This window comes from Podarcis vaucheri, assembly GCF_965113315.1.
Source record: "Podarcis vaucheri genome assembly, chromosome: 1".
Lineage (NCBI taxonomy): Eukaryota > Metazoa > Chordata > Lepidosauria > Squamata > Lacertidae > Podarcis > Podarcis vaucheri.
The window spans coordinates 124519730-124547144 of record NC_138759.1 but is presented as its reverse complement, the minus strand read 5'-3'; the positions used below and the strand labels follow the sequence as shown (position 1 = coordinate 124547144).

General features: G+C 43.5%; 1 protein-coding gene and 1 long non-coding RNA gene across 6 annotated transcripts in view; one reads left to right on the top strand and one right to left on the bottom strand.

The window, feature by feature from the left end:
• Positions 1-27415, bottom strand: part of MYO1B (myosin IB) — a 148390-nt gene that overhangs the window by 9471 nt on the left and 111504 nt on the right. For 3 of the 5 annotated variants that reach the window (XM_082227779.1, XM_082227778.1, XM_082227780.1), the window contains 12 exons: positions 24371-24571; positions 23134-23360; positions 19654-19854; positions 17539-17632; positions 16138-16287; positions 15234-15302; positions 12735-12821; positions 12340-12426; positions 9022-9108; positions 5748-5822; positions 4416-4550; positions 2801-2907 (listed from right to left, as the gene is read on the bottom strand). In XM_082227779.1, the coding sequence (XP_082083905.1) occupies positions 2801-2907; positions 4416-4550; positions 5748-5822; positions 9022-9108; positions 12340-12426; positions 12735-12821; positions 15234-15302; positions 16138-16287; positions 17539-17632; positions 19654-19854; positions 23134-23360; positions 24371-24571 (1520 nt within the window). The remainder of the gene's footprint in view (positions 1-2800; positions 2908-4415; positions 4551-5747; positions 5823-9021; positions 9109-12339; positions 12427-12734; positions 12822-15233; positions 15303-16137; positions 16288-17538; positions 17633-19653; positions 19855-23133; positions 23361-24370; positions 24572-27415) is intronic. The other 2 variants (XM_082227781.1, XM_082227782.1) reach the window with 2 other exon arrangements.
• On the top strand, positions 24605-25993 carry LOC309532146. Its single transcript, XR_014219604.1, has 2 exons — positions 24605-24668; positions 25266-25993. It is a non-coding gene; the product is annotated as an uncharacterized lncRNA (long non-coding RNA).

Here is a 27415-nt window from a genome sequence, read left to right as displayed (position 1 = left end):
GCACCACAGTTCAAGAAGGACACTGACAAACTGGAACGTGTCCAGAGGAGGGCAACCAAAATGGTCAAAGGCCTGGAAACGATGCCTTATGAGGAACGGCTAAGGGAGCTGGGCATGTTTAGCCTGGAGAAGAGGAGGTTAAGGGGTGATATGATAGCCATGTTCAAATATAGAGGAGGGAGAAAGGTTGTTTTCTGCTGCTCCGGAGAAGCAGACACGGAGCAATGGATCCAAACTACAAGAAAGAAGATTCCACCTAAACATTAGGAAGAACTTCCTGACAGTAAGAGCTGTTCGACAGTGGAATTTGCTGCCAAGGAGTGTGGTGGAGTCTCCTACTTTGGAGGTCTTTAAGCAGAGGCTTGACAACCATATGTCAGGAGTGCTCTGATGGTGTTTCCTGCTTGGCAGGGGGTTGGACTCGATGGCCCTTGTGGTCTCTTCCAACTCTATGATTCTATTCTATGCAATGAAGGTGCCTGGCAAACCTCCCTGGGGAGAGAATTCCACAAGCAGGGAGCCACTGCAGAAAAGGCCCTTTCTTGTGGTGCCACCCTCTGGAGCTCTCATGGAGGAGGCACACAATGAATAGCCTCAGATTATGGTCAAGGGTCTGGGTTGGTTCATGTGTGGGGAGGCAGTCCTTGAGGTATTGTGGTCCTGAGCTGTTTAGGGAGAATTTAATGGGAGATGCTGACAAAGTTCTCTTATGTGTGTGTTTTTTATATTTTGCTGGAAGCTGCCCAGAGTGGCTGGGGCAACCTAGTCAGGTGGGATGTATATAAATAAATTGTTGTTGTTGTTATAGTCAACATCATCGTCATCTCCACTATTATTACAGGGTTGGAAGATAACTTTGCTGGCTCACCACGGTCAACCTGAAAGGAATGGTGAGATTTTCAGCCCCCAGAATTTTCCTAGCCTGAAGAAGGATTTCTGGGTTTCCTGTACAGTGGTACCTCGGGTTAAGAACTTAATTCGTTCTGGAGGTCCGTTCTTAACCTGAAACTGTTCTTCACCTGAAGCACCACTTTAGCTAATGGGGCTTCTCACTGCCGCCGCGTGAATTCTGTTCTTATCCTGAAGCAAAGTTCTTAACCCCAGGTACTATTTCTGGGTTAACAGAGTCTGTAACCTGAAGTGGCTGTAACCTGAAACATCTGTAACGCGAGGTACCACTGTACACTCAATTCCCCCCTACTATTAAGGGAGCCACGCCTCTACGTTATAATCAGTAGAAAAAATTAAGATCTGCCCCTCAGTTCTTTGCGTCATAGGAAATCCAGCTGTGTGTGACATGTGTATTTGTGATGTAACAATTACCACTTCTGGCTACTTTAGACACATTTCCTCGTCTGGGAAACTGAGACTGGCGTACAAACCCCGAGAGCAAAACCCAGTGAGAGGAACACATAGCCCTATAGCCATGCGGCCCAGGAGTCTAATCCACAACTATGTCAGAGGACTCTCCTAACAAAACAGACACCCAACATATATTTAATTACAAAAAGAAGACATTTCTTACAACGCTTATTAATATGCCCAAACAATTTTTGTCGTCATTTTGCATTAGATTCTCTCCCCCCCCCCTGCTTCCAAAGGAAGAAGGAATGCAGACAGTGTTACAACCCCTGAAGCAATATGAACTGTGTGTACCCCTGTCTGGAACAAGGAGTGCTGCCCGAGATTCATCCAAACATATGACGACTGGCTCCTACCTGTCTAAGAAACTGATAAGATAAAGAACTTAACTTTGGCTGCTTGTTTTAATACCAAAGTGAAAAAAGACCTGAGTGGTATCCGAACACACGTCTTACGTTAATTATGGGCTGTGTTCAAAATAGTCCTTCCTTACGTCTTTCCTGCATCACCCACTAACTAATTTTCACCGGATGATCTCCAAGATCTGGATTACGAGAGGAGAAATCTCAAATTCCTTCAAACCATATGTAACTTTATAAACCACTATTGTGTTGTCCCTTTTTCGCTACACTAGGAGCTTCAATGTATATGGATGTGGTCTTTCTTCACAGAGGTCTTGCTCCTTTCTCTGTGCCTTTTCCCAGGGCATCACTGAACTGACAGTTTTATTTTCAATCCTTTCCCCTAATAATCCCTAGCATGAAACTTGCATTTTCCACGGTCGTCACGCAGGGATCTACATTTCCACAATCTATCAGTCCCTGCTACCCACAGAGGTTTCCTAGAATGTGAGGTTTTAATTTAATAAAGAAATCAATAAATCCCTTCTTCAGAATATTTGTGCGAGTTGCTGACTGATACTAGGCAGGCCTCACGAAGATGCAAACACATACAACACAACACACTCCTGGGAAGTGTGTAATTTTAAAACGATGAGGCATCTCCTAGAAAGCTTCTTCATTCCTAGGTTTCAATAATCCCCGCTCTTGCACTTTGGCATGGGAGAAATGGGGATGGGCATAAAGTTGTTTTTTTTATATATAAAAAAGTTGAGATTTTATGTAACATCCATTTGAAACCTACACAGTACCTAAATTCGATAGCCTTGTACGCGGCGTGTTCAGTGTGCTTAACCAACTTAGATTCAATTTTCCAGATGTAAAGCCATTGGAAGAAATATTTTATTAAGCCAATAATCCATGTAATATAAGCTCTCTGGGCAAGTCCATGGAGATAAGCAAAGTTGTGAAAGCCTACAACGAGCAGCATCTGTTAGTAGAGATAAGTAGGATTTCCTAGCAAATTTCCCCTCAATCTATATGAAATAAGGTCATTTCAATCTTGTAGCCTCAGCAAAGGCCTCCGAACAGCTCATTACCTGGCTGGGTATAAAGCTTTCTTGTCCTTGAAAAGTTCGCTAGCTTCCAGTTTTTCTTCATAAACCAGTTTCTTCTGGTCTGTGAACTGGTCCCGGTACTTTTTACACTACAAAAACAGCATTACAGATAAATCACAAAGCTATTCTTTGAAAGTGGCTTCGGAAGAGCAGCTGCCATGGCTTGCTATTCCCTTTGTGCATAAGAAGCCAATTTTAATGCTTTTCTGGATTGAATCAGTCATATCCCACAGGCAATTACATAAATGCAGCAATCAGCTCCACAAGAAGTACCTCATGTTCTGTTTCCCTGTGAATATGCATTCATCACAAGACAACCTAGGCAGGACATCAAAATGTAAAAAAGAAAAAAGAAAAAGTATTCTACTTGGGGGTGGCGCTGTGGTCTAAACCACAGAGCCTAGGGCTTGCCGATCAGAAGGTTGGCAGTTCGAATCCCCGCGACGGGGTGAGCTCTCGTTGTTCGGTCCCTGCTCCTGCCCACCTAGCAATTCGAAAGCACGTCAAAGTGCAAGTAGATAAATAGGTACCGCTCCGGCGGGAAGGTAAACAGCGTTTCTATGCGCTGCTCTGGTTCACCAGAAGTAGCTTAGTCATGCTGGCCACATGACCCGGAAGCTGTCTGCAGACAAACGCTGGCTCCCTCGTCCAGTAAAGCGAGACGAGGGCCGCAACCCCAGAGTCATTCACGACTGGACTTGACTGTCAGGGGTCCCTTTACCTTTACCTTTACCTTTTGCTTCTTAAATAACTCCTCTGACTAAATCTCGCAAGATGAACAGATATGCCCACAGCAATCGTTACACATCTGCCTCATAACACTAATTAGTAACATACAGGCCAGAATACGAGGCTTAAGGAAATTCTAATGGCTGGGGAAAGTGTAGATTAATGGGAAAATATGGAAATCACCCAGAGGGCTGTTTCAAGAACTGTTGCTTACACTTCTCATTTTGATTCAGCCATCCTCAGCAATTTAACTAAACTGTGGAGGGAAGAGGAGAGAGACAGAGAGACCAGAAACCCCCGACTTCCGCCACTTTATCTGGGAAGTTCCAAATAACGTGTGCACAGTTCCCAGGTTGGACTTTGCTTGAGTTCAGTAAGCCAGTCACACTTTTAAGCTTTCTGTAAATAGAATTTAACAGCTACCCTCTCTCACAAGATTGATGACTATACAGGCGCTACTAAGGAAGATTAAAGGCACTACCTTTTCACGGGGAGAAAATGTTAGCTCCCCACTAACAAATGAAACCCAAGAGCAATTTCAGTCTCTTTGGATTGATGCCATTTGAAACTATTGACAGCCTCTGAAATACATATATTTTTGCTGAGACACTTCTAATGAAAAATAAGGACCACTGCATGTTTTGCCCCCCTGGTCCTTTATTAATGGCTTTTATCGTATTTTATTTGTTCAGATGTTCCAATGCTTCCTTCATGTTTATGTTTCTATCTGTTTCATACAACAATAAAACAAAACACTATATTATTCTTTAAATTGCTTTGAGTGCCTGAGAGTAGATGGTAGAACAGGCTATAAATAAAAATACAAACAAACAAACAAATACAATTAACTCTTGTATCATATGGTTACCCTCCACAAGTGGAATATCCTCTTCAGTTCCTTGTGAGTTGAATCCAAGAAGAGATAAGGCCTCGCTGGCCAGTTTTTATCGATTGGCGATAAAGAAGGCATCTTATTCCTCATTTCCAAAAAATACTTTTGCATCTACGGTAAGAAGAATTAAGCAACCTGTGTTTTTTTGTTTGCTTTTAAATGACAAGTTTTTTTATTCAAGCAGGCTTTGTACAACCACATTCCCTACTCACAAGATCTGGCAAACCAACATCCAGCTTTATTTACACAAAAAGATATTACACTGCTGGCAACAAATGAGTGTAAAACCATTGTACTTTTTACTAAGCCAGGGGTCTGCAACCTTTAAGACAAAAAGAGCCACTTGGACCCGTTTCCGAAGGAAAAAAACCCGGGAGCCGCAAAACTCGTCATTATAAAAATGACTTTTTGTCACTTTTTTATTATTTCTTTGTTTGACCCCTCAGAATTACTCCTCCTCATAGAAATAAACATTAAATTAACAAGTTACCTTTTTGTGTGTGTGTTCTTCACTCCCCATCAAAACAGTGACCAGCGAACATGCCCCCTTTCAATGCAGTGACCAGCGTACATGCCCCTTACAATGTAGCGGGCGGGTGGGAAGGTGACGTCGGGACGGTGCGTGACTAATGCACGCACCACCCCCATGCAACGTCACAGACAGTACAGCGCCCGCCACACTGGGGAGTGTCGGGGCGCACAATGCGCCTCCTCCCCTCGCTATTATCTGCCCCGAGCCGCGGCAAAGGTCTAAAAGAGCCACATGCGGCTCCGGAGCTGCGGGTTGCAGACCCCTGTACTAAGCCAATGAGCTGGTTCTGATGTGATACTAACCCAGGTGTAGGGAACCTTTGAACCCTCCTGATGTTGCGGAACTACATCTCCCACTCATCCTAGCAAGCATGACCAATGGCCAAGGGGAATGGGAATTGTAGCTCAGCAATTATCTGGAGGAACAAAGGTTCTCAACACTGGCACCAAACCACAGTTTAGCATTGCAAGACTAAGCCACAGCAAGCCATGAGCTCATGTACTCCTGATCTTTCTGTGGCACTGCTGCGAGGAGCTGAACAACTTTTTGTTTTTGGTTAAATGCAGTCTACTTTGCCATCCGCAGCACAGATAATTAAAAAAACAAAACACATTAATAGAGAAAGCAGTGTTGTTCTCTATGTATTATGTATTCCTCCAATCAGCCCATCTTATGTATGTTGAGAAATAAAACAACATCAACTGGCTGTGTTTGCTATTCTTTTCTGATGACTGGCTGCAGTAATTGTATATAAGGGGGGGGGGAGGGAAACGTACAATTTTCTGAAGTATAAACTCGTAGATCTTCCTTCCAGCGTTGGCCCGGAAGAATTTCCTGTACTCTCTACGGACCTGAAAAATTAAAAACTCAAGAGTAAACATGAAGCTTTTGTTTTTGTTTTCTTCTCATAAGCATAAGTAGTACACTAAATTCCAAGGAGACAATTTTTAGTGTTGTTCTGCAGAGGCAAGACCACAATCTAGGTTCCCCTCCAGATACAAAAAGTTAGGGTAAACACAGGCAAAATAAAAATCCTCATTAACTACTTAAGAGGCTTTAGCATTTCTGGATGTGTTTATTATTATCAGGAAACCTAGGTTTGGGTGGTACCAGTTCAGTTTACAGGTAAGGACTCACATGATTGAATGTTCCTCTCTACACCAAGTGGGGAACCTTTTGGAATCCAATTGCCACATTCCATCATTTGTAAGAACTCAATCATTTAGGGTGGCAGCGTCTAACACTTTGGACCTCCCTGCCTGTTGAGATCAAGCAAACACTTTCACTGTACTTTTTGGCACCTCCTAGAAAAATTCTGTTTAGACAAGTCTATGCAGATGCTTAGAAAGTTGAGGCAACTTGAATCTGTTTAAGTATTTTAACGTTGGTTTGTTTTAAAGTGGGGTTGCCAATTTTTCTTGATTTTGCCCTTTTATCTTTTGTAAACCGCTTTGAGGTTTGGTTTGGTTTTGTTTACAATCAAGCGATGTATACATTTTATGAAATAAGTACTGTATTTTTCGCTCCATAGGGCACACCTGACCATAGGGCGCACCTAGTTTTTAGAGGAGGAAAATACGGGAAAAAATATTCTGAATCAAATGTTGCACTAAATGATTTAAAGGAGCAAAGCGGGCGGCTCTTGTCCACTTTGCTGCTTTAAACTGAGCCTCAGAGGAGGGTAGGAAGGGGAACCATGGCTTATCTAAGTCCAGTTAATAATGCTGAGCCTGACTTATGGCCATCGAGAGTAGCCTGGCCGTCTCAGTGGAAATCTGGGGAGGCTGGGGTGGACTTTCAGTGGTCAAAGTGTGGTGGTGTCTTCCTGCCCGGCATCTATTTCCTGCCCTCTTTCCCTCCTGCACCCCCACACCCTGCTTCGAGGGAAGGAAGCGGAGTCATGGATCCTCTGCTCGCAACTGCAGTGGATTCCCTCCACTTTGAAGCAGGAAAGTGGGAGAGGAGCTGCTTACATGGGGGCATTAAGGGTGGGTCGCAATAGGTGCAACTCCCACCTTTGCACAAGGAATTATATTGCAGCCCCAGAAAAAGCAGAGGTTTCTAGACTCCCACTCCCACCCTGGCTAGCAAAGACACATTTTTTGTCACGCAGCTCCAACCCACCCTAGAAATTATAGCACCAGGGACCCTCCTGAACCAAAGTAAGACACTTTCCCATGCAGTTAGGGGCTATTTGTAAAATGGCAATGCTTAAGCGTCCTCAGTAATTTTGCAGGGGCAGAGGGTGGGGAGAAAACCAGAACTAGGCTGCCCCCCTGCAACTGATCATTGGCCAAGGCTCCGTAACCTCCTGAGAGGCCCATTGGGTCATAGGCAGGAAGTGACAGCTGGTTCCTATTTTCTTTGTGCATGTTAATGTTTGGTAGAGAAGCATTCAGTCAAGGGTGCTGAAGTGGTACAACTCAAACACAGATTGAGAAGAAGTCCTCATTATCCCTACCTGACATTATCAGGTTCTTAATAAAATGGAGAACACCCCACCCACACACCGTATCATATGTGTTTGATTTCTAGATATTCAGAAAGGGCAGCTCTTAGGAAACAGCTGAACTGTAGTATCTATAAGATTCATTTAGATTTTCAAAGTCATGTAAACAGGAGAAAGAGAGAGCAGAACCACATCAAGCATGACTTGCTCTGATCTTTGACTGTCTGGTTAACAAACGGCCAGGGGCGGGGGAAGAGGGGTGTGGTGGGGGCGGACCGCCCCAGGTATCTTTGCTGAGGGGTGTGTGACATTTGGCGCACCGCCAGCGACTCCCAAGCCTACCCCAAGCCGTCGGGGGAAGGGGGGAGCTGTGCCCCTTTGCCGGCGGCCTTCCCCCCCTTCCCCCTTTGTTTTGACCGCTGGGGGAGGCTTGGGAGTTGCGGGCGGGCGGTACGCTGAATGTACGCTATGAGTGGCTCGCTCTATCCCTGTGGGTGCGCCGCTCCATGCACCCGAGCAGTATCCTGCGCCTGGGAGGGCACCCTCTGCGCCCCATGCCCCTCGGGAGCGTGCCCGCCCTGGGCAGCGCAGGCACATGCTCCGACGCTGCAAAAAGCAGCAAGAATATACAGCATCTTCATATACTTGACTTGTAACACAAATATAAAGGATCAATGGCAAAAACCTTATGGATTTGAATGGAATGCGGTTGCACCTTTAAGAAATTTGCCCTCGTTTCAGTTGCTTACAGGTCGTGGTCAGCGATGAGAGAACCTGGCTCAGCCGCAGGTCAGCATGATGCAGCCACATCAAAGAACCAGGGAGCTGCAAATTGCCTGTAAACTCCGCTCGGGGACCCTGGATGCATAAACGGCTCCCACTATACATCTGGAGGGTTCCTCCACACCTGCACTAAGCCATAATTTGGCTTAGTGTGACATGCAAATCAGGACTGTTTGTGGCTGCTGCGATTCCTGTATGACTGTAGCAGGAGGAGTTTTGCTGCAGCCGCAGAAATTGCAGCAGTCACATATCTAGCATCCTCTCTTGCCCCCATCCCCTGGAAGCATCCGCTCACACAAATAGTCCCTCCATGTGGGTGTAATCCATTTGCCGGCAGGGATCCATCCTCATCAGAAGGAAAATTAAGCATACTCAACGTTTAGTAATTCTGGACAATCATGTACCAACAAAAGCAAAGAGCTATCGTCACACAACAGCAAAAGGTGGTTCAGAAAAGAATTGTCTGCCATTACTTGAATTGTCGCCAATGCCAGCTGGTGTCAATAGCTGCAATGACACCCCTATTGGTTAAAACTATTTATTATCCCTTTGATAAGTCGCACTGCTGGTAAGATTAGCAATGTTTTTGAAACAGCTGCATAGATTTGAAAACGCACACATATAAAGTTGTCTGGCATAATCTGCAACGCCATTTTGATTGCTTGTTTCAAAGAGTCAATCTATGGGAAAGAATAATTTTCTTAAAGATCATGCTTGCTAGAGCAATCTCACAGCACCAGAGGTTGATTATGCGTTAGTAGAGAGCACGCTTTTTATTGAGTTCATTATTGACATAAGGGAGTCGTTTAAGAGAGTACCTTTAGTCCAAGCCAGTAAGCCCAAATGACTGCAACAGCATGCTTACGCCTAGCCTCTTCCTTCAAGCGTTTCAACTCCCTTCGAGCCTAAAAGGTTTAGACAGTGAATCACAGAGACAGCCTGATGCAGGTAAGCACAATGACCAGGAACAGAATTCTCCCACTGATAGAACAAGCCAATACAGGAAGATGGAAGAACAGTATGCAACTTTTAGAATCCCAGCATGAAAGGGTGAAGAGAGGGTGAAAGTGCAAGCAGACCCCTCAGCGCTGCTTCACCAAGGCAGGTAAGAGAAGTAAGAGTAGCAGAAGTTCCCTGGGTTCTGGCACTCTCATATGGCATGTTAGGTCTGGCAAATGCTGCATAGCTCTCAATTTTAAACGGAAAACTTTCTGCACAGTTGCAGCCCAAAGGGTTGTTATTCCAGGTAAAACATTAGGACACGTCCCCTTAAAACACTAAGGTCTGAACATGAAGTACTGAAGGACCCCAGTTTAGGCCAGCCTTACACAATTTTGGGTGTCAATGCGCTTTCTTCCAAAATCTTGTAAATGAGCTTCTTCTTTGATGTCACACAGAGACATACATGAACATCACATCACATCAACATGACTTCAGTATGTGTAGTACACAGGGAATGGGTAACACAAAAAGGGATGTTAAAGATCTATACATTCTGTAGGGCCATGAGATTCTGTTATTGCTTTTGGGTATTTTAGGGTTAGTAGAGGACAGGCATCTTCAGAGTTCAAATGGTTGTTTGAGTGTAGCATTACGCTAACAGCAGCCGTAGTTATGCACCTGCAGCACTGACACATAGTTCATCTCACAGAATGTTTGTCTTGCAAATTTTGCAGTCCGTAACAAAAGCATGCTCTGCTACTTAAGTCTGTATTCAAATAGAAGTTCACACAAGCGCATTTAAGTTCTTAGTAAATGGCATACAAATGTTGAAGGGAATTGCAGTGTCATTAGGGTTCAGGCAATGATCAATTTACTCTCAATGATATTTTTGTTTATGGTCAGTAATTGATGATTGTTTCATGAATGGGTTCAGTTTATGAACCCCTCATGCCTAAAGTGTTTTTGGGAAGATGTTGTTTGTATGTGTTTTGTTTTGTTTGAATTACATGGTGGTGGTGGTGCCCTGTGCAATTTGATCACCAAATCAAATAAACATTTGAAATTCTAGACCAAGCACCTGTTGTTGTTATTGTTATTGTTATTTTAAAAAACACCTTTCCTCAAATAAATCAGTCAAAGCTATATTGCAGGAGAATTTCCAGTTGTTTCCTAAAGTAAATTTCCACTCCAAAGGGGCCAACAACCACATGACGTGAGTCAATGCTAGTTTAATTTAACAGTATCCCAGCTATCACAAACAGACCAGCTTGGTTTTCCAAATTAAACCTATAACCCTCAAGCTACTTTTTATGGTATATCACTACTAAAGCCCAAACAGTTGAATCATTTCACCTAAGTGGAGCATTTTACCATACAAAAAAAAATTTAAAAAAAAAACAGCTGCAGCAAATAGTGATGTTCCAGGTGGCATTTACGGTACTTCCCTAAGGTACAGCCACATTTGGTAAGGCTCTTCAGTATAGCTGAAACAACTGTTTCAAAAAAACGTTCTCTAGGGAGGAGCTTTTGTTACATAACACACGTTTTCTTCTTTTCTCTGTATCAATATTGTGCAATCAGTTGCTCAATGTAAACCAGGGGTGCCCAAACTTTTTTTAAATAGGGTCAGATTTGATGAAGTGAACATGTGTGAGTCCTAAAGGGTTATATATAATTTTAAATATTCTCTAGATTTACATAGTGCTCAGATGCAGCTGGGGATCAGACCAAGCACCACTTTTAGAGGCCAACACGCTCACCTACACCTTTCACACTTGGCAAACAATGCGCCCCTTGGGTACAATGGGTAGACGAGTTGAAAAAGCCCGGGACACAAATTCCCACGGCCCTCTAGGGGCTCATTTACCAGGAGCAATGGATTTAGTGTTAATTGGTTGCTTGATCTCTCGCATGCCCGGTCTACTGACTGCTTCAGTTCCCAGTTCTGAACCTTGGCTGCAAATGTTAGCAAATTGCCTATTACACTAGCGCTCCCTGAGCTGCCAAACCCTGCAGGGAACGCAATGTGGTGGCATGCAGCAAGCCATTAGTACGCTTGCCCCTTTGCAGTGGCGTAGCGTGGGTTGTCAGCACCCGGGGCAAGGCAAGTAATTTGCGCCCCCTAACCCGGTAGGGGCAGAGAGCTGCGAGTGCGAGCGTGCCCCCCCCCCCAGATGTTGCGCCCGGTGCGGCCGGCCCCCCCTGCACCCACCATGCTACGCCACTGCCCCTTTGCGCAACTAAAGGTATGGTTTGATGGCCACTGGGAGATGGCTCAATAACGCCAAGTGATAGGGTGCGATGGACCACACTGAGGACCCTGAAGAGCCCTTTGACACCTGTAGGCCTGACATTTGATACGTTCTCATGTTTTCGTTCTGCCCGGACACTGAGGTCCAGCGCCAAGGGCATTCTGGCAGTTCCCTCGCTGTGAGAAGCCAAGTTACAGGGAACCAGGCAGAGGGACTTCTCGGTAGTGGCACCTTCCCTGTGGAACACCCTCCCACCAGATGTCAAAGAGAGAAATAACTACCAAACTTTTAGAAGACATCTGAAGGCAGCCCTGTTTAGGGAAGCTTTTAATGTTTAATAGGTTATTGTATTTTGCTGGAAGCCGCCCAGAGTGGCTGGGGAAACCCAGCCAGATGGGTGGGGTATAAATAAATTATTATTATTATTATTATTATTATTATTATATAAAAAATGAGAAATTTAGATCATAGAATTCTGTTGGGATTAAAAAAAACCAAAACCCAACACTTTCTCACAAATTGTGAAATATTAGGACATGGGTTAGAACCTATGTGCACTGCTGTGCATTTAATTAATAGAACATTTTTCTGCCTCAGCTCTTAGCGTGGGAACTTATAAAATTACTACTGCATGTGCATGCTAATAAAAGGGCCTTTGCTTCGAGACATGCAAGTTTAGTTAAATACATTTTAGAGCCCCTTTTTCAGTCTAGATGCTTTATGGCTTGTTAACAAGCAATTAGTGCTAAACAGCTGGGCATGCTTGACTTTTTTTTTAGTTTATGGAACTTTTTTCAGGTTAAGTGGGGCAAAGATGTAAAGGAAAGGCTATCAGCAGTGGCATGCTCATGTTTAGTAAGCCAGCACAAATGATTAATTCTTGCTTTAAAAAAAAAGTGAGTGGGATAAGGGAAGGGGGCACATGACGCTTGCATGTAGTACCTTTAATCCAAGCCAGTAAGCCCAAATAACAGCAATAGCAAGCTTATTCCTAGCCTCCTCCTTCAGCCGCCGCAGCTCCCTTCGCGCCTGCGGTGCATTGGGAAAATGAATTGCGGGGAATTTTGAAAGAGACAAAGGAAAGAAAAGAAGAGAGTTTGCTTCAGTTTTCCCAATGGACAGAAAGGAAGCCGTTTCACACAGAATAAATGAAAAGTGTGTGCCTGGATTTTTAGAGTGGAAAGCACAGTTTGGAGTGGGGTAAGGGAAGTGGAAAAAATTCAAGTGAAGTGAAGTAAGCAGCTGAAAACATTTCTGCCACTCTTTCCATCGAAAGGCAACCTTTGCACCATGTAGCTGGCTCGGAAACAAACAGAAGCCGGCTTGTGTTTTCTTACCTGAGCTCCGTGCCAATAAGCGGCAATAGTCGTAACAGCTTCCTGACAGCGTTTCTGATGCTTGAGTTCGCGGAGCACCTTTCGAGCCTGTGAAACAGCAATAGCCCATGCCAAAGAAGAGTTAGCGCTTAAAATACAGCTGTGCAGAAGATAACAGAGCGATCTGATGACCACCTGCCCACTTCAAACTCCCAGACCAGGCAAACATTTCATAATTATTCCATCCCAGTACGTTTCCAAGCACAATTCAAAGTGTTGGTGCTGACGTTTAAAGCCCTAAACGGCCTCGGCCAAGTATACCTTAAGGAGTGTCTCCACCCCCGTAGTTCAGCCCAGACATTGAGGTCTCACTCCGAGGGCTTTCTGGCGGTTCACTCACTGTGAGAAGTGAGGTTACAGGGCCCAGAAATGGAAACAAGAAGAATTACCCACAATAGAAGAATGGAGAATGAAAATGATGGACTATGCTGAACTCGATAAATTAACAGGAAGGATCCAGAATCGACGCGATATATATGCAAAAATTAAGTGATAATCAGATAACGTTTGTAAGTTTTAAGGAAGTTTTGTGATAATATCAATTAGAAATATTGTTAAAAAATAAGGTTAAAAGTAAAATAATATTGTAGTGCAATATTAATTTAAGAAATGTGAAAGAAGTGAGTAAAATGAAGGATTATCAGACAAGCTGAGGGAAGTCAAAAAGGAGAAATTGGTGATAAAAAGAAAATATGTTTTGATTGTATAATTTTGTATTGGGAAATGAATAAAAATATTTATTAAAAAAGAGAGAGAAGTGAGGTTACAGGGAACCAGGCAGAGGGCCTTCTCAGTACAGTGGTACTTCGGGTTACATACGCTTCAGGTTACATACGCGTCAGGTTACAGACTCTGCTAACCCAGAAATCAGTGGCGTAGCATGGGTTGTCAGCACCCGGGGCAAGGCAAGTAATTTGCGCCCCCTAACCCGTGGATTTGCGCCCCCTAACCCTAACCCTCAGATGTTGTGCCAGGTGCGGCAGGCCCCCCCTGCACCCACCACGCTACGCCACTGCCAGAAATATTACCTCAGGTTAAGAACTTTGCTTCAGGATGAGAACAGAAATCGTGCTCTAGCGGCGCGGCAGCAGCAGGAGGTCCCATTAGCTAAAGTGGTGCTTCAGGTTAAGAACAGTTTCAGGGTAAGAACAGACCTCCGGAATAAATTATGTACTTAACCTGAGGTACCACTGTAGTGGCGCCCACCCTGTGGAACGCCCTCCCACCAGATGTCAAGGAAATGAACAACTATCTGACTTTTAGAAGACATCTGAAGGCAGCCCTGTTTAGGGAAGTTTTAAGTGTTTGATGTTTCATCACATTTTTAATATTCTGTTGGGAGCTGTGCAGAGTGGCTGGGGAAACCTAGCCAGATGGGTGGGGTATAAATATATTATTATTATTATTATTATTATTATTATTATTATTATTATTATTATGCCTTTCTGGTGTAATCTAGTACTACCCAGTGTCTTCCACAATGTAGGCCTCAGGACACTAAAGCAGGCAGTGTTGCAAAGCTCTTGGGGCAGCGGGAAACAGCACTGGTCTTCCAATCAGTTATTGATACATGAGTAGGAGTGGCACCTAAACCAGATTTCCAAGGCCCATCTAATTCTACTGGTGGCTTGGGATTTTAAGCCACAACTACTCAAGTTTTCAAAATACATCAGCAAACACATGTAAAACAGATTCTAGAGAAAGCTTAAGTTAAACAAAACGAAATCAGAGCAGGGGGAAATAGCATATCATTTTAAGAATAATCCAAACAACATTCTGGTAAACCACATTTTGCTTGACTGGGTTTTTATTTTCGATTCTTTCAGCACATTCTAAGCAGTCCTACTTGTTTTTAAAGAACATTATGGTTGGACCTACATCTCGCATGTCCAGCTTGCCTTCCTGAACCCCAGTCGCTGCTTCTACACCACAAAGCAGTAAATCCATTACAGTCATACCTCTGGTTGAAGTAGCTTCAGGTTAAGCATTTTTGGGTTGCGCTCCGTGGCAACCAGGAAGTAGCGGAGCGTGTTACTTCCGGGTTTCGCCGCTCACGCATGCGCGGACGCTCAAAATGACACCAGCCGCATGCACGAAAGCGGCGAATCATGACCCGCACATGCGCAGACACACGGACATGGGTTGCGTTTGCTTCAGGATGAGAACGGGGCTCCGGAACGGATCTCGTTCGCATCCAGAGGTACCACTGTAATTACATCCTTTTTAAAAACAACAAGGTTTTCCAACGGCAGGGTGTGATTTGCAGGTAAGAATAAGTGAACAAACGAGGGTTTGACACTTTTATTCCCCTGCAATGCCTCCGCGCCAACCTAGGAGTCCAAATACACGTCTGGGAATGAAACACAGGAACAAGTACCCCTTTTCTCTACCATGGAGAGGCAGCTGTTGGCCGTGGATGACGTAGTAACAACCCAAGGGGCTGAATTGACTTTTTCTCACCTTCCATCCTCTGATATATGACTGCACCACGATGGCAGAACTCTTGATCTGCTGGTACTTCTTTTGTTGCTGCATTGAAAATTTAAAGAATGAGTCAGAGTTTTACATAACTGAAATATACCCAGCTTGTCACACACACACTTTGTACTGGTTCTATTAGGGATGCATGCTATGTAGAGATTGCCCCAGTGAGTGATACAACCTGTTTGCTAGAAGCACACTGCACTTCTAAGAGCAACGCACTGAACCGTGAATAGGCATTGTGTCTAAATAACTAAACCATGGTCAATAATTGGCCACTAACCAGCACCTGAAACCGTGGTTTGAAGCAGGTTTGCAAAGCATGGCTGTATTGACAATGGTTAAGTGTTACGTCGGCAATGAGCAAAACCTGGTTAAAGACAGTTTCTGATCAACTCAGCCTCGTGGCTCACAAGGTATCTCCTTATACATGTCACCTGGAGACATATTTTAGCCAAGCAAATAAAGGGGAAAAAACATGGTTTCACTGGGCATTTGGAACCTGAATCAGGATTAAGGCAGCAAACCATACGACGTCTGCTTTGGGTCCAAGAGCTCTACTGCTGTTTCTATGGCTTTTCAAGCTGAATTAAAAGTGCACATTGAGACCAACCAAGGATACTCTAAGACGCATACCTCAACTAATTGCTTTAAGATTACAAAGCTGTGGCAAGACTTACCAACATCCAAACCTGAACATCTTCCAAGAATACTCACTACAAAAGCAGAGCACAGTTCTGAGTTTACAGCCATTTTTTAAAAAAATTCACTGGGTGCTTTATTTTAACCACGGATGTCACAATTGTGACAAGTATTGCTAACTGCACTGAACTCTTGAGAAAGGACAGGGTTAAAAAAAGCCCCACATATAATATTTTCTTACTGCGTATCTCCTGTACCAAGCAGCAATCACAATCTGACTCCTTTTCATGAGAAGAAAACGTGTGCGACACTTCCAGCCCCTGTAGATCTTCTGGATCAGGGTAGCCAAATCCTCAAGGCGCTGTTTCCTTAGCTCTTCTAATTTGAAGAGCTATGCGGGGGGTGGGAGGTTGGGGCAGGAGGGAGAAACGAGAAGTGTTATGTAGTGAAGTTCTCACCCTGGGCCAGCAGGGGGATACTGTAGATAGTTATGCAAATGAAGGATCGAAAGTGACGTTCAGTGATTGGATAGTTTTAGAAAGTTGCTACAGTAACGTTGTACTGGAGCTCTATATAAGCAGGCTGACCGAGCCCTTCAGCTCAGTTCTGTTCTGGCCTCTGAATAAACAAGAGCTGTCTGAAGAATTGCTGTGTCGTCTGATATGTTCACCCACAACTTAACAAGAAGGAAGAGTAAAACGTTTGACACCTAAGTTATTTTAGGTTTTGCACACGTCGTTTGACAATGTGGGTGGAGAGATTATATTTCAAACGCCCCCTATGTCTGAAAACAAAAATCCTCATGAGACAAACCAATTCTGCAGGGAGCAAGCTTGAACCTCTCACTGATATACTAGCTTTTTGCCTGCAAGGAGTTTTACATGGGACTGTATTCAGAAAGGGCATTCCCCAGCTGCAATTCAAACTAGGAACAATCCATTCCTATACTTTTTTAAAAAATAAATAAATAAATACTAATATTTTATTGAAAGAATTTCAATTATAAAGAAATAAAGTGATAAAGAGGGGGAAAGTTAGGTTTAAAAAAGAGCAGAGATGTGAATAAGAAATATATATACACAAAAATGCAATGTAATATTTTCCCGTAGATTCTTATATAAATCGATACAGTGATATTATCCTAATACATATGTAGATTTTAATAGCCTACTACATTCCAAATGTTGTCACTTTTATCCAAACAAAGTCTACGTCTGTAAGCAGTTGGTTCATAAACTGCAAGTGTTGTCATATTGTCCATTCCTATTCTGTCATTTAGCCGGGACTAAGAGTTGTTGTGATGTCAAAAAACAGCTAGGGAGCGAAGGTGGAATGCAACAAACGAACTTCAACAAGCTGCTTTTTTTGTCTGCAACTGAGGCCCACACAAAACCAACTTTTTGAGAAATGTCTGATACAGTTGTTAGATGGCATGTCACGGTGACAAGTAAAAAAAATACGCTGGATTAAATTTATTTCCCTCTTCTTTCCAAAACCTAAGCTTTAGCCCTCCATCACCTAACAACCTGAATTTGGCCTTAAAACTCTTGATATCTTGTAAAGAAAGAGGAGGAGCAGGAAGAAAGAGACAAATGTACTTAATCTGCCTTTGCTGTAATGGAAGAAAAATTGGTTTACATACTGTTCTTGGGTTGCGGATGAATATTTTTGATCTTCCCAAGGAATATTCTTCTTCAGGGACTTCCAGCTCACTGAACAATACCTCTACACCAGCTCTACAACAGAAAACAAAAGGAAGCGATTTAACCCTCTCTCTCAAAAGTAGCACCTCTTACACAGGCTGAGAATACAATAAGCATATTATTAAAGGGAAAACTTTGCTTTAGCATAGGCACATAAAAAACAAAACCAGTAATTGTTATCTATTCTGTTTGCAAACACTTGTGCTTCAGATGTGAAAATGGTATACAAAATAACAAATGTCTGCTCTGATAAAGTCATTAAGGATTAGAAAGTTCCAGCCAGATTGTGAAATTGACAAATAAATGTTTTAAACAGAGGTACAGTGGTACCTTGGTACTCAAACGCCTTGATTCCCAAACGCCGAAAACCTGGAAGTAAGTGTTCTAGTTTTCAAACATTTTTCGGAAGCTGAACGTCCAATGTGGCTGTCTGCTATTGTTTCCGGGGTGTCTGCACCAATCAGAAGCCGTGCCCTGGTTTTCGAACATTTCGGAAGTCAAACAGACTTCTGGAACGGATTAAGTTTGGTGCTTTTGTTTTTGCTATTTATTTTGCATTTTTGTTTTTGAGGCTTTTTGGTTTAATTTGTTTTTGCGACTGTGTGGAACCCAGTTCAGCTACTGATTGATTGTGTCACTGTGGGAATGGATAGAAGCCCCCAATCCAAACAATGACTATCATCAGTGCAGGTAAGGAAAAAAATTAATTTTCATTTTTATCATCTACAATACTGTCTTATTTATTTTATAGTACAGTACATTGATTATTGCTTTCATTTTATGGATCAATGGTCTCACTAGATAGTAAAACTCATGTTAAATTGCTGTTTTAGGGGTTGTTTTTAAAAGTCTGGAATGGATTAACCCGTTTGCATTACTTTATATGGGAAAGCAAGCCTTGGTTCTGGAATGCTTTGGTTTTGGAACAGACTTCTGGAACGGATTAAGTTTGAGAACCAAGGTACCTCTTTGTGAATTTGTAGCGATAATGTCCTGAACCTCACCTCTCAAACTTATGTACAAATCAAACTTAAGCTCTCCAAACAGATTTCACAGTTCTTGGCAGTTTAAATGTAACAAAATATGTATTTAATTTATAGAAAGTGCAGATTGAAGCAAAACGGAGTGGAATTGTGGGGAAAACATGTGAATGAGACACGAACCAGAAATTGAAAGGTTAATCCATGCCTAATTTTAATTAGGGTTGCCACAAGACAAAATAAATCTGCAATTTAAAATAGGAAAGGTATATAGATAAAAAGATGAGAGGAGCTTTGATGGAAACAATACAATAGTTCTTCAATCAATGGTTGTCCGATCCTTGTATGCCTTTTACTGAATATGATATCCTTGGGATCGCATCTCCACAGGATAGTTTTGTAACTGGCTCTGCACCGTACAGATGACGTGGAAGACAATTTCAAGAATCAGGTGCAGAGGCCACAATTTTGCATACCTTCAACTCATGTGAAGACCCTTTGTAGCAACATGCAAAATTATCGCACCATGTTTTGCTCCCTGACAGCATTTTGAAATCCAGGAAGGGCAAAGAGCAGGGAAGTTAATAGGGTGTGGCTTAAGAGGTCGGTTTTTTTGCTGGAAAGAGCATGCAATCCCATAGGCATGTTAAGCAATTGGCGCTGGGCCAAATAAAGACCAATAAAAAGGTAAAGGACCCCTGACAGTCAAGTCCAGTCGCGAACGACTCTGGGGTTGCAGCGTTCATATCACTTTACTGGCCGAGGGAGCCGGCGCTTGTCCGCAGACAGTTTTTCCAGGTCATGTGGCCAGCATGACTAAGCCGTTTCTGGCGAAACCAGAGCAGCCCACAGAAACGCTGTTTACCTTCCCACCAGAGTGGTACCTATTTATCTACTTGCACTCTGACGTGCTTTTAAACTGCTAGGTTGGCAGGAGCTGGGACAGAGCAATGGGGGCTCACCCCGTCACGGGGATTCGAACCGCCGACCTTCTGATCAGCAAGCCCAAGGCTCAGCAGTTTACACCACAGTGCCACACCAATACACCTGCACTAATTAGTTAACGACTCTTACCTGGCAGGACCTCTCCAGTGTGGCCATGTCTGTTTACAAAGCATTTTATATCTTTCTAGACAAGGCTCGTAAGGTTGCCTGAACGCATATCCTGCCCTTCTGACACGAACGTTTTCCAGCAGACCCAAATACCGGACCTGATGACAAACTAGAGCCTCGTTGAAGATATGTGCTGCTTTTTTGTCATTGGGCTTAATGCATCTGCATGAAAAAGAACATTCATTAAGATGTTGCACAATAATTTCTGCTACACAAGCACAACTATATCTTTTCCACTCGGTTTGTTTAACATGCAATTGACTGCAATCATTTGCCCATCTCAGACAGAAACAACAATAAATGACTAAAACAGGTAACATAATCTTCTCTCCCATTATGGATTAAATATAGAAGGCAATCATGGTTATCATATTCATCAGACAATGGATCTTAAGACATTATAAACATTAACTTATGGTAATTCCAGAGACACTTGGCTCATTATTTTTCCAAATAGCTGCATATCGAATTGCAAGTGTCCCTGTTTACTAATTAAATGTGTATTCTTCCCTTCCTGCCAAAGAAGCCCTGGGGCTCAGAGCCTTGTACTGTCGCAGTCTTACTAGATTGCAAAATAGAACTACTTCATTCTACGCCCCGAAAAGGCATCCTGTTTTGCTTGTCACTTGATGACCTGGATTTGATGTGTAAGCTTCTCTGTAACATTCACTGCACCAGAGATATAAAATAAGGAGTCCTTTTGCTCTTCCACAGTTGTGCCATCACTAGTCTACTAATTAGGTTCTAAATCTAATCATGTCTATAAGGAAAAGTGATTTTTAACCTTCCTGGTTTGTAATTCTGTTCAAGCTTACAACCGCCTCCCTCAGAGTCTAATGGTGAAAATAGCATTGATTTTGGTGTTTTAACAACTGTTTTGCCCCACAGTAGTGTTGATCTCCTTGAGTACTTCATCCCAAAGTCTTGCTAGATATGGGCACTTCCACCACAGATGAATGCATGTACCCCACTGACCCATAACCCCTCCAGCAGTCTGGGGACATCGTAGCCAGCATGTGTATGAATCTCATTGTGCTTTAATATGATCTGTGGGTTTTTATGTATTCTCTCCGACATACAGGGAACCAGTCCCAGACCTTCATTTTCCAGAAGCTATCCCATTGATTAGGTAGAATTTCCACCTCTCTATCTCCCACTCAAATCACCCTACGGCCTTCCACCTTTGCTCTTCTGCTACTGCAGAAGATATATCTGAAATCAGGTCCCTCCGTTCATCCGCTGAACCCAAAACTAATGCCACAAACTGTGAGAGAGACTTTTAGTACCTTGCTCCCAAATCTCCCTGTTGGAAATAAAGTAACAGCTTGGATGGGCATTAAGCCAGTTGAGTTCAACACTGGCTAATTAATCTCTCAAATACTCGTATGTAAATGGATAGGTGTTATACAGAAGGCCTTAAGCTGGTACAGTCTCTCTCCTATGAGTCCCTGAAATTGTGTCTCTCTGTCTGCACTGTAGAAGGGTGAATGATTTAATATATCGGTACCAGGGGCACCTAACTGGGATAAATTTGGATTGCCATGCTTTCTAGACTGCAAAACATGCACCATGTGAACACATTACGATGCTTTGCAATTGTATGGGAGTTTATTGGAAGGGAAAGGTTGTGCCTGCAGAGCGACCGTCTCTGATCCTGACCATCCCATGCCCAACAAGACCTTGCCTTTATCACCCAGTATAAAAAAAATTAAGTGACATTACTGACAAGCTTTGTTTTTTTATTTTAAAAAAGTTAATGTGGAATTCCTCATGCCATATGGATTGTCCTTCTGCATAGTAAATCACAAGCCAGCCTGGCCCTTTCATTCTCAGAAAATAAATTTATTAATGGAAGCTTGCAATTTTCAAAGAACCTTTCCCGGAATTAAAAATGAGAAACACCTGAAACATAAATAACAGCTTGGGGAGGTTTGACATTTTTATTGCTATTCTGCCTAAAAGGGACAACTTTCAGCTTATCCAGCTTTTTGTTTCTTTCCTAATTCTTCTGAGCACTGAGCATAAGTTTAAGGCACAAAGTTTACTTAGATCTTTTGGAATCTGAACTCCCAGATCTCAAGAGTGATTTAACGTAAGGTGGGATCCCTATAGCACACTTGGCCTGCGATTTGGGAGCCATATTTACACTACAGGCTTCTCATAATGAACTTTTAACCTTGCAACCACCCCATACCATGCCAACTCCTTAATTATATCTGGTAAGACCTCTATCGGGTCTAACAGCATTATCACAATGTCATCAGCAAATGAACTTAGATGTTCTCTGCCTTCTATGGTGTACCTTGTAACCCCATCATTCCCCTGCAATGTAAATGTTGAAGGGCTTGGGAGATGATAATAAATAATAATAATAATAATAATAATAATAATAATAATAATAATAATAATATTTATACCCCGCCCATCTGGCTGAGTTTCCCCAGCCACTCTGGGCAGCTTCCAATCGAGTGTTAAAAACAATACAGCATCAAATATTAAAAACTTCCCTAAACAGGGCTGCCTTCAAATGTCTTTTAAAGAGAAGATAGCTGCTTATTTCCTTCACATCTGAAGGGAGGGCATTCCACAGGGCAGGCGCTACTACTGAGAAGGCCCTCTATCTGGTTCCCTGTAACCTCACTTCTCGCAATGAGGGAACTGCCAGAAGGCCCTCGGCGCTGGATCTCAGTGTAAGGGCTGAACGATGGGGGTAGAGACGCTCCTTCAGGTATACAGGACCAAGGCCGTTTAGGGCTTTAAAGGTCAGCACCAACACTTTGAATTGTGCTCGGAAACATACTGGGAGCCAATGCAGATCTCCCAGGACCGGTGTTATGTGGTCCCGGCGGCCACTCCCAGTCACCAGTCTAGCTGTTGCATTCTGGATTAGTTGTAGTACCCCGGTCACTTTCAAAGGTAGCCCCACGTAGAGCGCATTGCAGTAGTCCAAGCGGGAGATAACTAGAGCATGCACCACTCTGGCAAGACAGTCCGCAGGCAGGTAGGGTCTCAGCCTGCGTACTAGATGGAGCTGGTAAACAGCCACCCTGGACACAGAATTAACCTACGACTCCATGGATAGCTGTGAGTCCAAAATGACTCCCAGGCTGCGCACCTGGTCCTTCAGGGGCACAGTTACCCCATAAAACAAATAGGGTAGTCCAGAGACACCCCTGTTTAATATGTGAACAAAGTTCAAGGCAAATCCGCCCACCCACCAATCATTGGTTTTCACTACTGCCCATTAAGTACTAAATAAGTTTTGTTATAGCACACGTAATTCCACCCCCAGATACAGTAATTTCAAAAACTTTTAGAAAGACAAAAAGCCCATTCGAGTTGGTCAAATGCTTCATGTGGCTCCAGCATTTTCAGTAGCAATGAGTTACTGTTTTATTATGCTGCATAACAAGGCCAGGGAACTGATTCCTTGAAGGTTACCTGATGTAGTTGGGATTTTTGGTCTGCAAGTTCTTCATCAAGGTTGCCACGGAAGCCTTGAACTGCGAACCTGCGGTTGGGGGCCTCTTTAGGTTAATCTTGGCCGGGTTTCCTTCTGGGAAGAGTGCTTTAATGAGGGAGTGGTTGGCCCTCCACATGGCCTGGGACAGGTCGCGGTAAAGCAGGTCGTTGTTCTTGTCGACAAATCCTTCTACCTGATACATCACCTAACAATGCGAATCAAGAGTGTCTCAATGAACAAGAGATAATCAATCCGGGGGGGGGGGACAAAAGTCAAGAACAAATGGCTAATGCCTCCAAAATATTAATGCTGCATGTCAGAGGCACTGGGTCCCACCCAATTTTGAGGGTGCCCAGTGCACACATGTGTTATCACAAGGTGACAGTAAGCTACAAGACCTGCCACAGTCGTGGTTAGGCCCGGAGAGGCCTGCCACAATCGCAGGAAGGACTGACAGGGCCTGCCGCAGCAGCAAGTAGACCCGGTGAGGCCCGTCGCAGGCTGCAAAATATTGATGGGGAGTGGGCTGTTCGGCCCGACGGCCCCCCTAGATGGTTCCTGGTGAATGTTAAGTAAACTATATTAACACAGACCACAAATTTCCCTTGCCTTAAGCCCCTTCCTAGGGACACAGGTGGCACTGTGGGTTAAACCACAGACCCTAGCACTTGCTGATCAGAAGGTCGGTGGTTCAAATCCCTACGATGGGGTGAGATCCCGTTGCTTGGTCCCTGCTCCTGCCAACCTAGCAGTTCAAAAGCACGTCAAAGTGCAAGTAGATAAATAGGTACAGCTCTGGCGGGAAGGTAAACGGCGTATCCGTGCGCTGCTCTGGTTCGCCAGAAGCGGCTTAGTCATGCTGTACGCCGGCTCCCTTGGCCAATAAAGCGAGATGAGCACCACAACCCCAGAGTCTGCCACGAATGGACCTAATGGTCAGGGGTCCCTTTACCTTTACCTTTAAGCCCCTTCCTGATCCCAGTTGTGTGCACCATAAACAAAAGAGAGAAGCTACTTTAAACGGTGCTCTGGCTAATCTCTTCATGACTGGGATGGCTGCAGTGGAAACATGAAGGAGGGCTGTATCTGCAGTAATTTGTGCATCTCTTTTTTCGGCTCACTATCTCACCTTGGGACATCTACAGCAAGCATGCTTTCAAGTTGCCCAAAGCTGGAATGTTAGCCTTGTGTAGAAAACCATACAACGTGCATTACCTTGCCAGCATAATGCTGGATTCTGAAGCAACAGTGGGGCAGGGAAGTGTCGTTCAGGAAGCGTGAACATTTGCTCATCCTGCTCTCAAAGTGCTGGTGAGTGGCGCAGACCTGGTTCAACTTCTCTAAGAATGTGTCGTCCGTAACAGCCCCTGGCCGCAAGCATTCTTCATCCAACATGGCTAGAATTCCATTCTGATTCTGTTGTGCAACAATAAGGTTCATTCCGTGTGAGATGGGCATAAATATTCTATGCATCCCTTAAGGTTCACAGTAAATGAATGGCAAACTAAAGCAGGTAATTAGCAAGTCAAATTTTGAGTCAGAATGCAAAATTGAAAGCCTGCGTGTATGTCTGCCCTACGCAGTCCTTTCCACATTAAAAGGCATTTATTCAGATTAGATTAACTTGATATGCTGAGCACAACTAAAACTTCGAACTAGGATTTACCTGGACATGTCCAAATTTTATTGATTTATTTAACAACATTTATATACAGCAGTTTCCAAAAAAAGGCGACATATTTCTCCAACTTTACCAGGGTGTTGTTTTATAACATTGTAGAGTTGGAAGGGACCCCGAAGTCCAACCCCTTGCAATTCAGAAACCCAACATAGGGCTTGAACCTGTTCGTTACTTCCTAGGTACTTCCCCATTCGAATGATCAGGAGCTCACCAAGTTAGTGGCTAAATATCTCTATTTGGTTTTTTGTCGTCGAAATACATTGCAGACATCTGATCTCCCTGGAGACCTAGAGATGTGACGAGAGACTGCTCTGCCTCCTTTCTTTTAGCAAATGTTTTGTGCCACTGGGGAAGTGGTAATTCTGTATTGATTTGTTTTGGATGTTTGCATGTGATGCCAATAAAAGGTTTGGTGACGATGATGTACAGGTCTCCAGACACTGAGGCCCAAGAGATGTCACAAAATTCAGGATGGAATTTGCACCCTTTTGCTTGGAGGAAACCCCTTCTAATGCCCTATTCCCCTGAGATCAGAGAGGAGGAGAAAGGCTCCCTCAATGTGGTGCTTGGCAACAGCATCACTGAGCAGATGAATCTCTTCTTCCTCTTCCTGATGAGATGTGGAATAGGACAGTGTCTCTTAGCTGCAAATTTCTAAGCGTGTATCATCCACTAGTAGCACACCTATTCTTTTCCATTTTAAAATCTATGCCTTTTATTTCAACTGTTCCTTCTCAAATCCTTGTGATTTGAACTTCCGATACAAAGCTCAGCTATGATCCAAAGCGAGACAGTTGAAGGAAGACGCTGGTGTCTCTGTCTCATTTTTTCTGTCTGGTGATGCTGGCTAAAGAACTGCTCCAGATTTCACCGTTGTCAAGGAACTAATGAGACTTTAAAGTGTGGGTAGTCAACAGGAGCTGCTGTCTGCAAGTACACGCTGTATTTGAAACATACACTGAAAGACGCAAAGCGTTCCATTTAGCATTCGAAAGAGAAATGTTATTTATTGGGAAAGGAAACCTTTTTTAAAAGCTTGCCACCTAATCCTCAAGAACAATGTTACCTTCATCTACTGTTCTGTTGGGAGCCACCCAGAGTGGCTGAGGCAACCCAGTCAGGTGGGTGAAATACAAATAATAAAATTATTATTATTATTATTATTGCTGCAATACACAGAGAAGTTTACGAGACGTTGACATTGGACGGTGTCTCCACCAGCCTGCTCCCCTTAATCGCCATCTGCAGCAGCCATTCCATCAGGGTAGGAGAGAGCAAAACAAACAAGATGAATTTTAACAGGGAGAAATGTAAAGTATTGCACTTGGGCAAAAAAAATGAGAGGCACAAATACAAGATGGGTGACACCTGGCTTGAGAGCAGTACATGTGAAAAGGATCTAGGGGTCTTGGTTGACCACAAACTTGACATGAGCCAACAGTGTGACGCGGCAGCTAAAAAAGCCAATGCAATTCTGGGCTGCATCAATAGGAGTATAGCATCTAGATCAAGGGAAGTAATAGTGCCACTGTATTCTGCTCTGGTCAGACCACACCTGGAGTACTGTGTCCAGTTCTGGGCACCACAATTCAAGAAGGACACTGACAAACTGGAACGTGTCCAGAGGAGGGCAACCAAAATGGTCAAAGGCCTGGAAACGATGCCTTATGAGGAACGGCTAAGGGAGCTGGGCATGTTTAGCCTGGAGAAGAGGAGGTTAAGGGGTGATATGATAGCCATGTTCAAATATATAAAAGGATGTCACATAGAGGAGGGAGAAAGGTTGTTTTCTGCTGCTCCAGAGAAGCGGACACGGAGCAATGGATCCAAACTACAAGAAAGAAGATTTCACCTAAACATTAGGAAGAATTTCCTGACAGTAAGAGCTGTTCGACAGTGGAATTTGCTGCCAAGGAGTGTGGTGGAGTCTCCTTCTTTGGAGGTCTTTAAGCAGAGGCTTGACAACCATATGTCAGGAGTGCTCTGATGGTGTTTCCTGCTTGGCAGGGGGTTGGACTCGATGGCCCTTGTGGTCTATTCCAACTCTATGATTCTATGATTCTATTCTAGGAAGGACTGCAGGGCCTCTGCTGAAAAACTAGCAACCTTTGGCTCCTCCACTCCTTGAAGTCTTTCCATTCTGGCTGGTCATTCTACAAACTCTGCAACTAAGAAACGGTTGCTGCACATTCTTTTTTCCTCCTCTTCTCCCAATCCCTTTTCCTTTTGTGTTGTGTCTTTTAGATTATAAACTTGAGGGAATATAATGTCTTCTCACTGACACTTGTAAGGCACTCTGAGAGCAGGGTTTTTGTTGTTGTTGTTTATAATGGGTGGGAGAAAAATGCTTTAAAAAAAAAATATTTTGCTCAATTTTTGAGTATTTTGCTCAATTCCACCCTTCAGAATGCTTTAAGACAAGCTTCTCCAGGCTAATGCCCTCCAGATCTTGCACCCATCATCCCTGACTGTTGGCAATGCCAGCAGAGGCTGCTGGCACTGCAGTCGAAAAATCTCATCTGAAAGACACCAGGTTGGGGAAAGGTGGGCAAACAACACTATATACAGTGATAATTCCT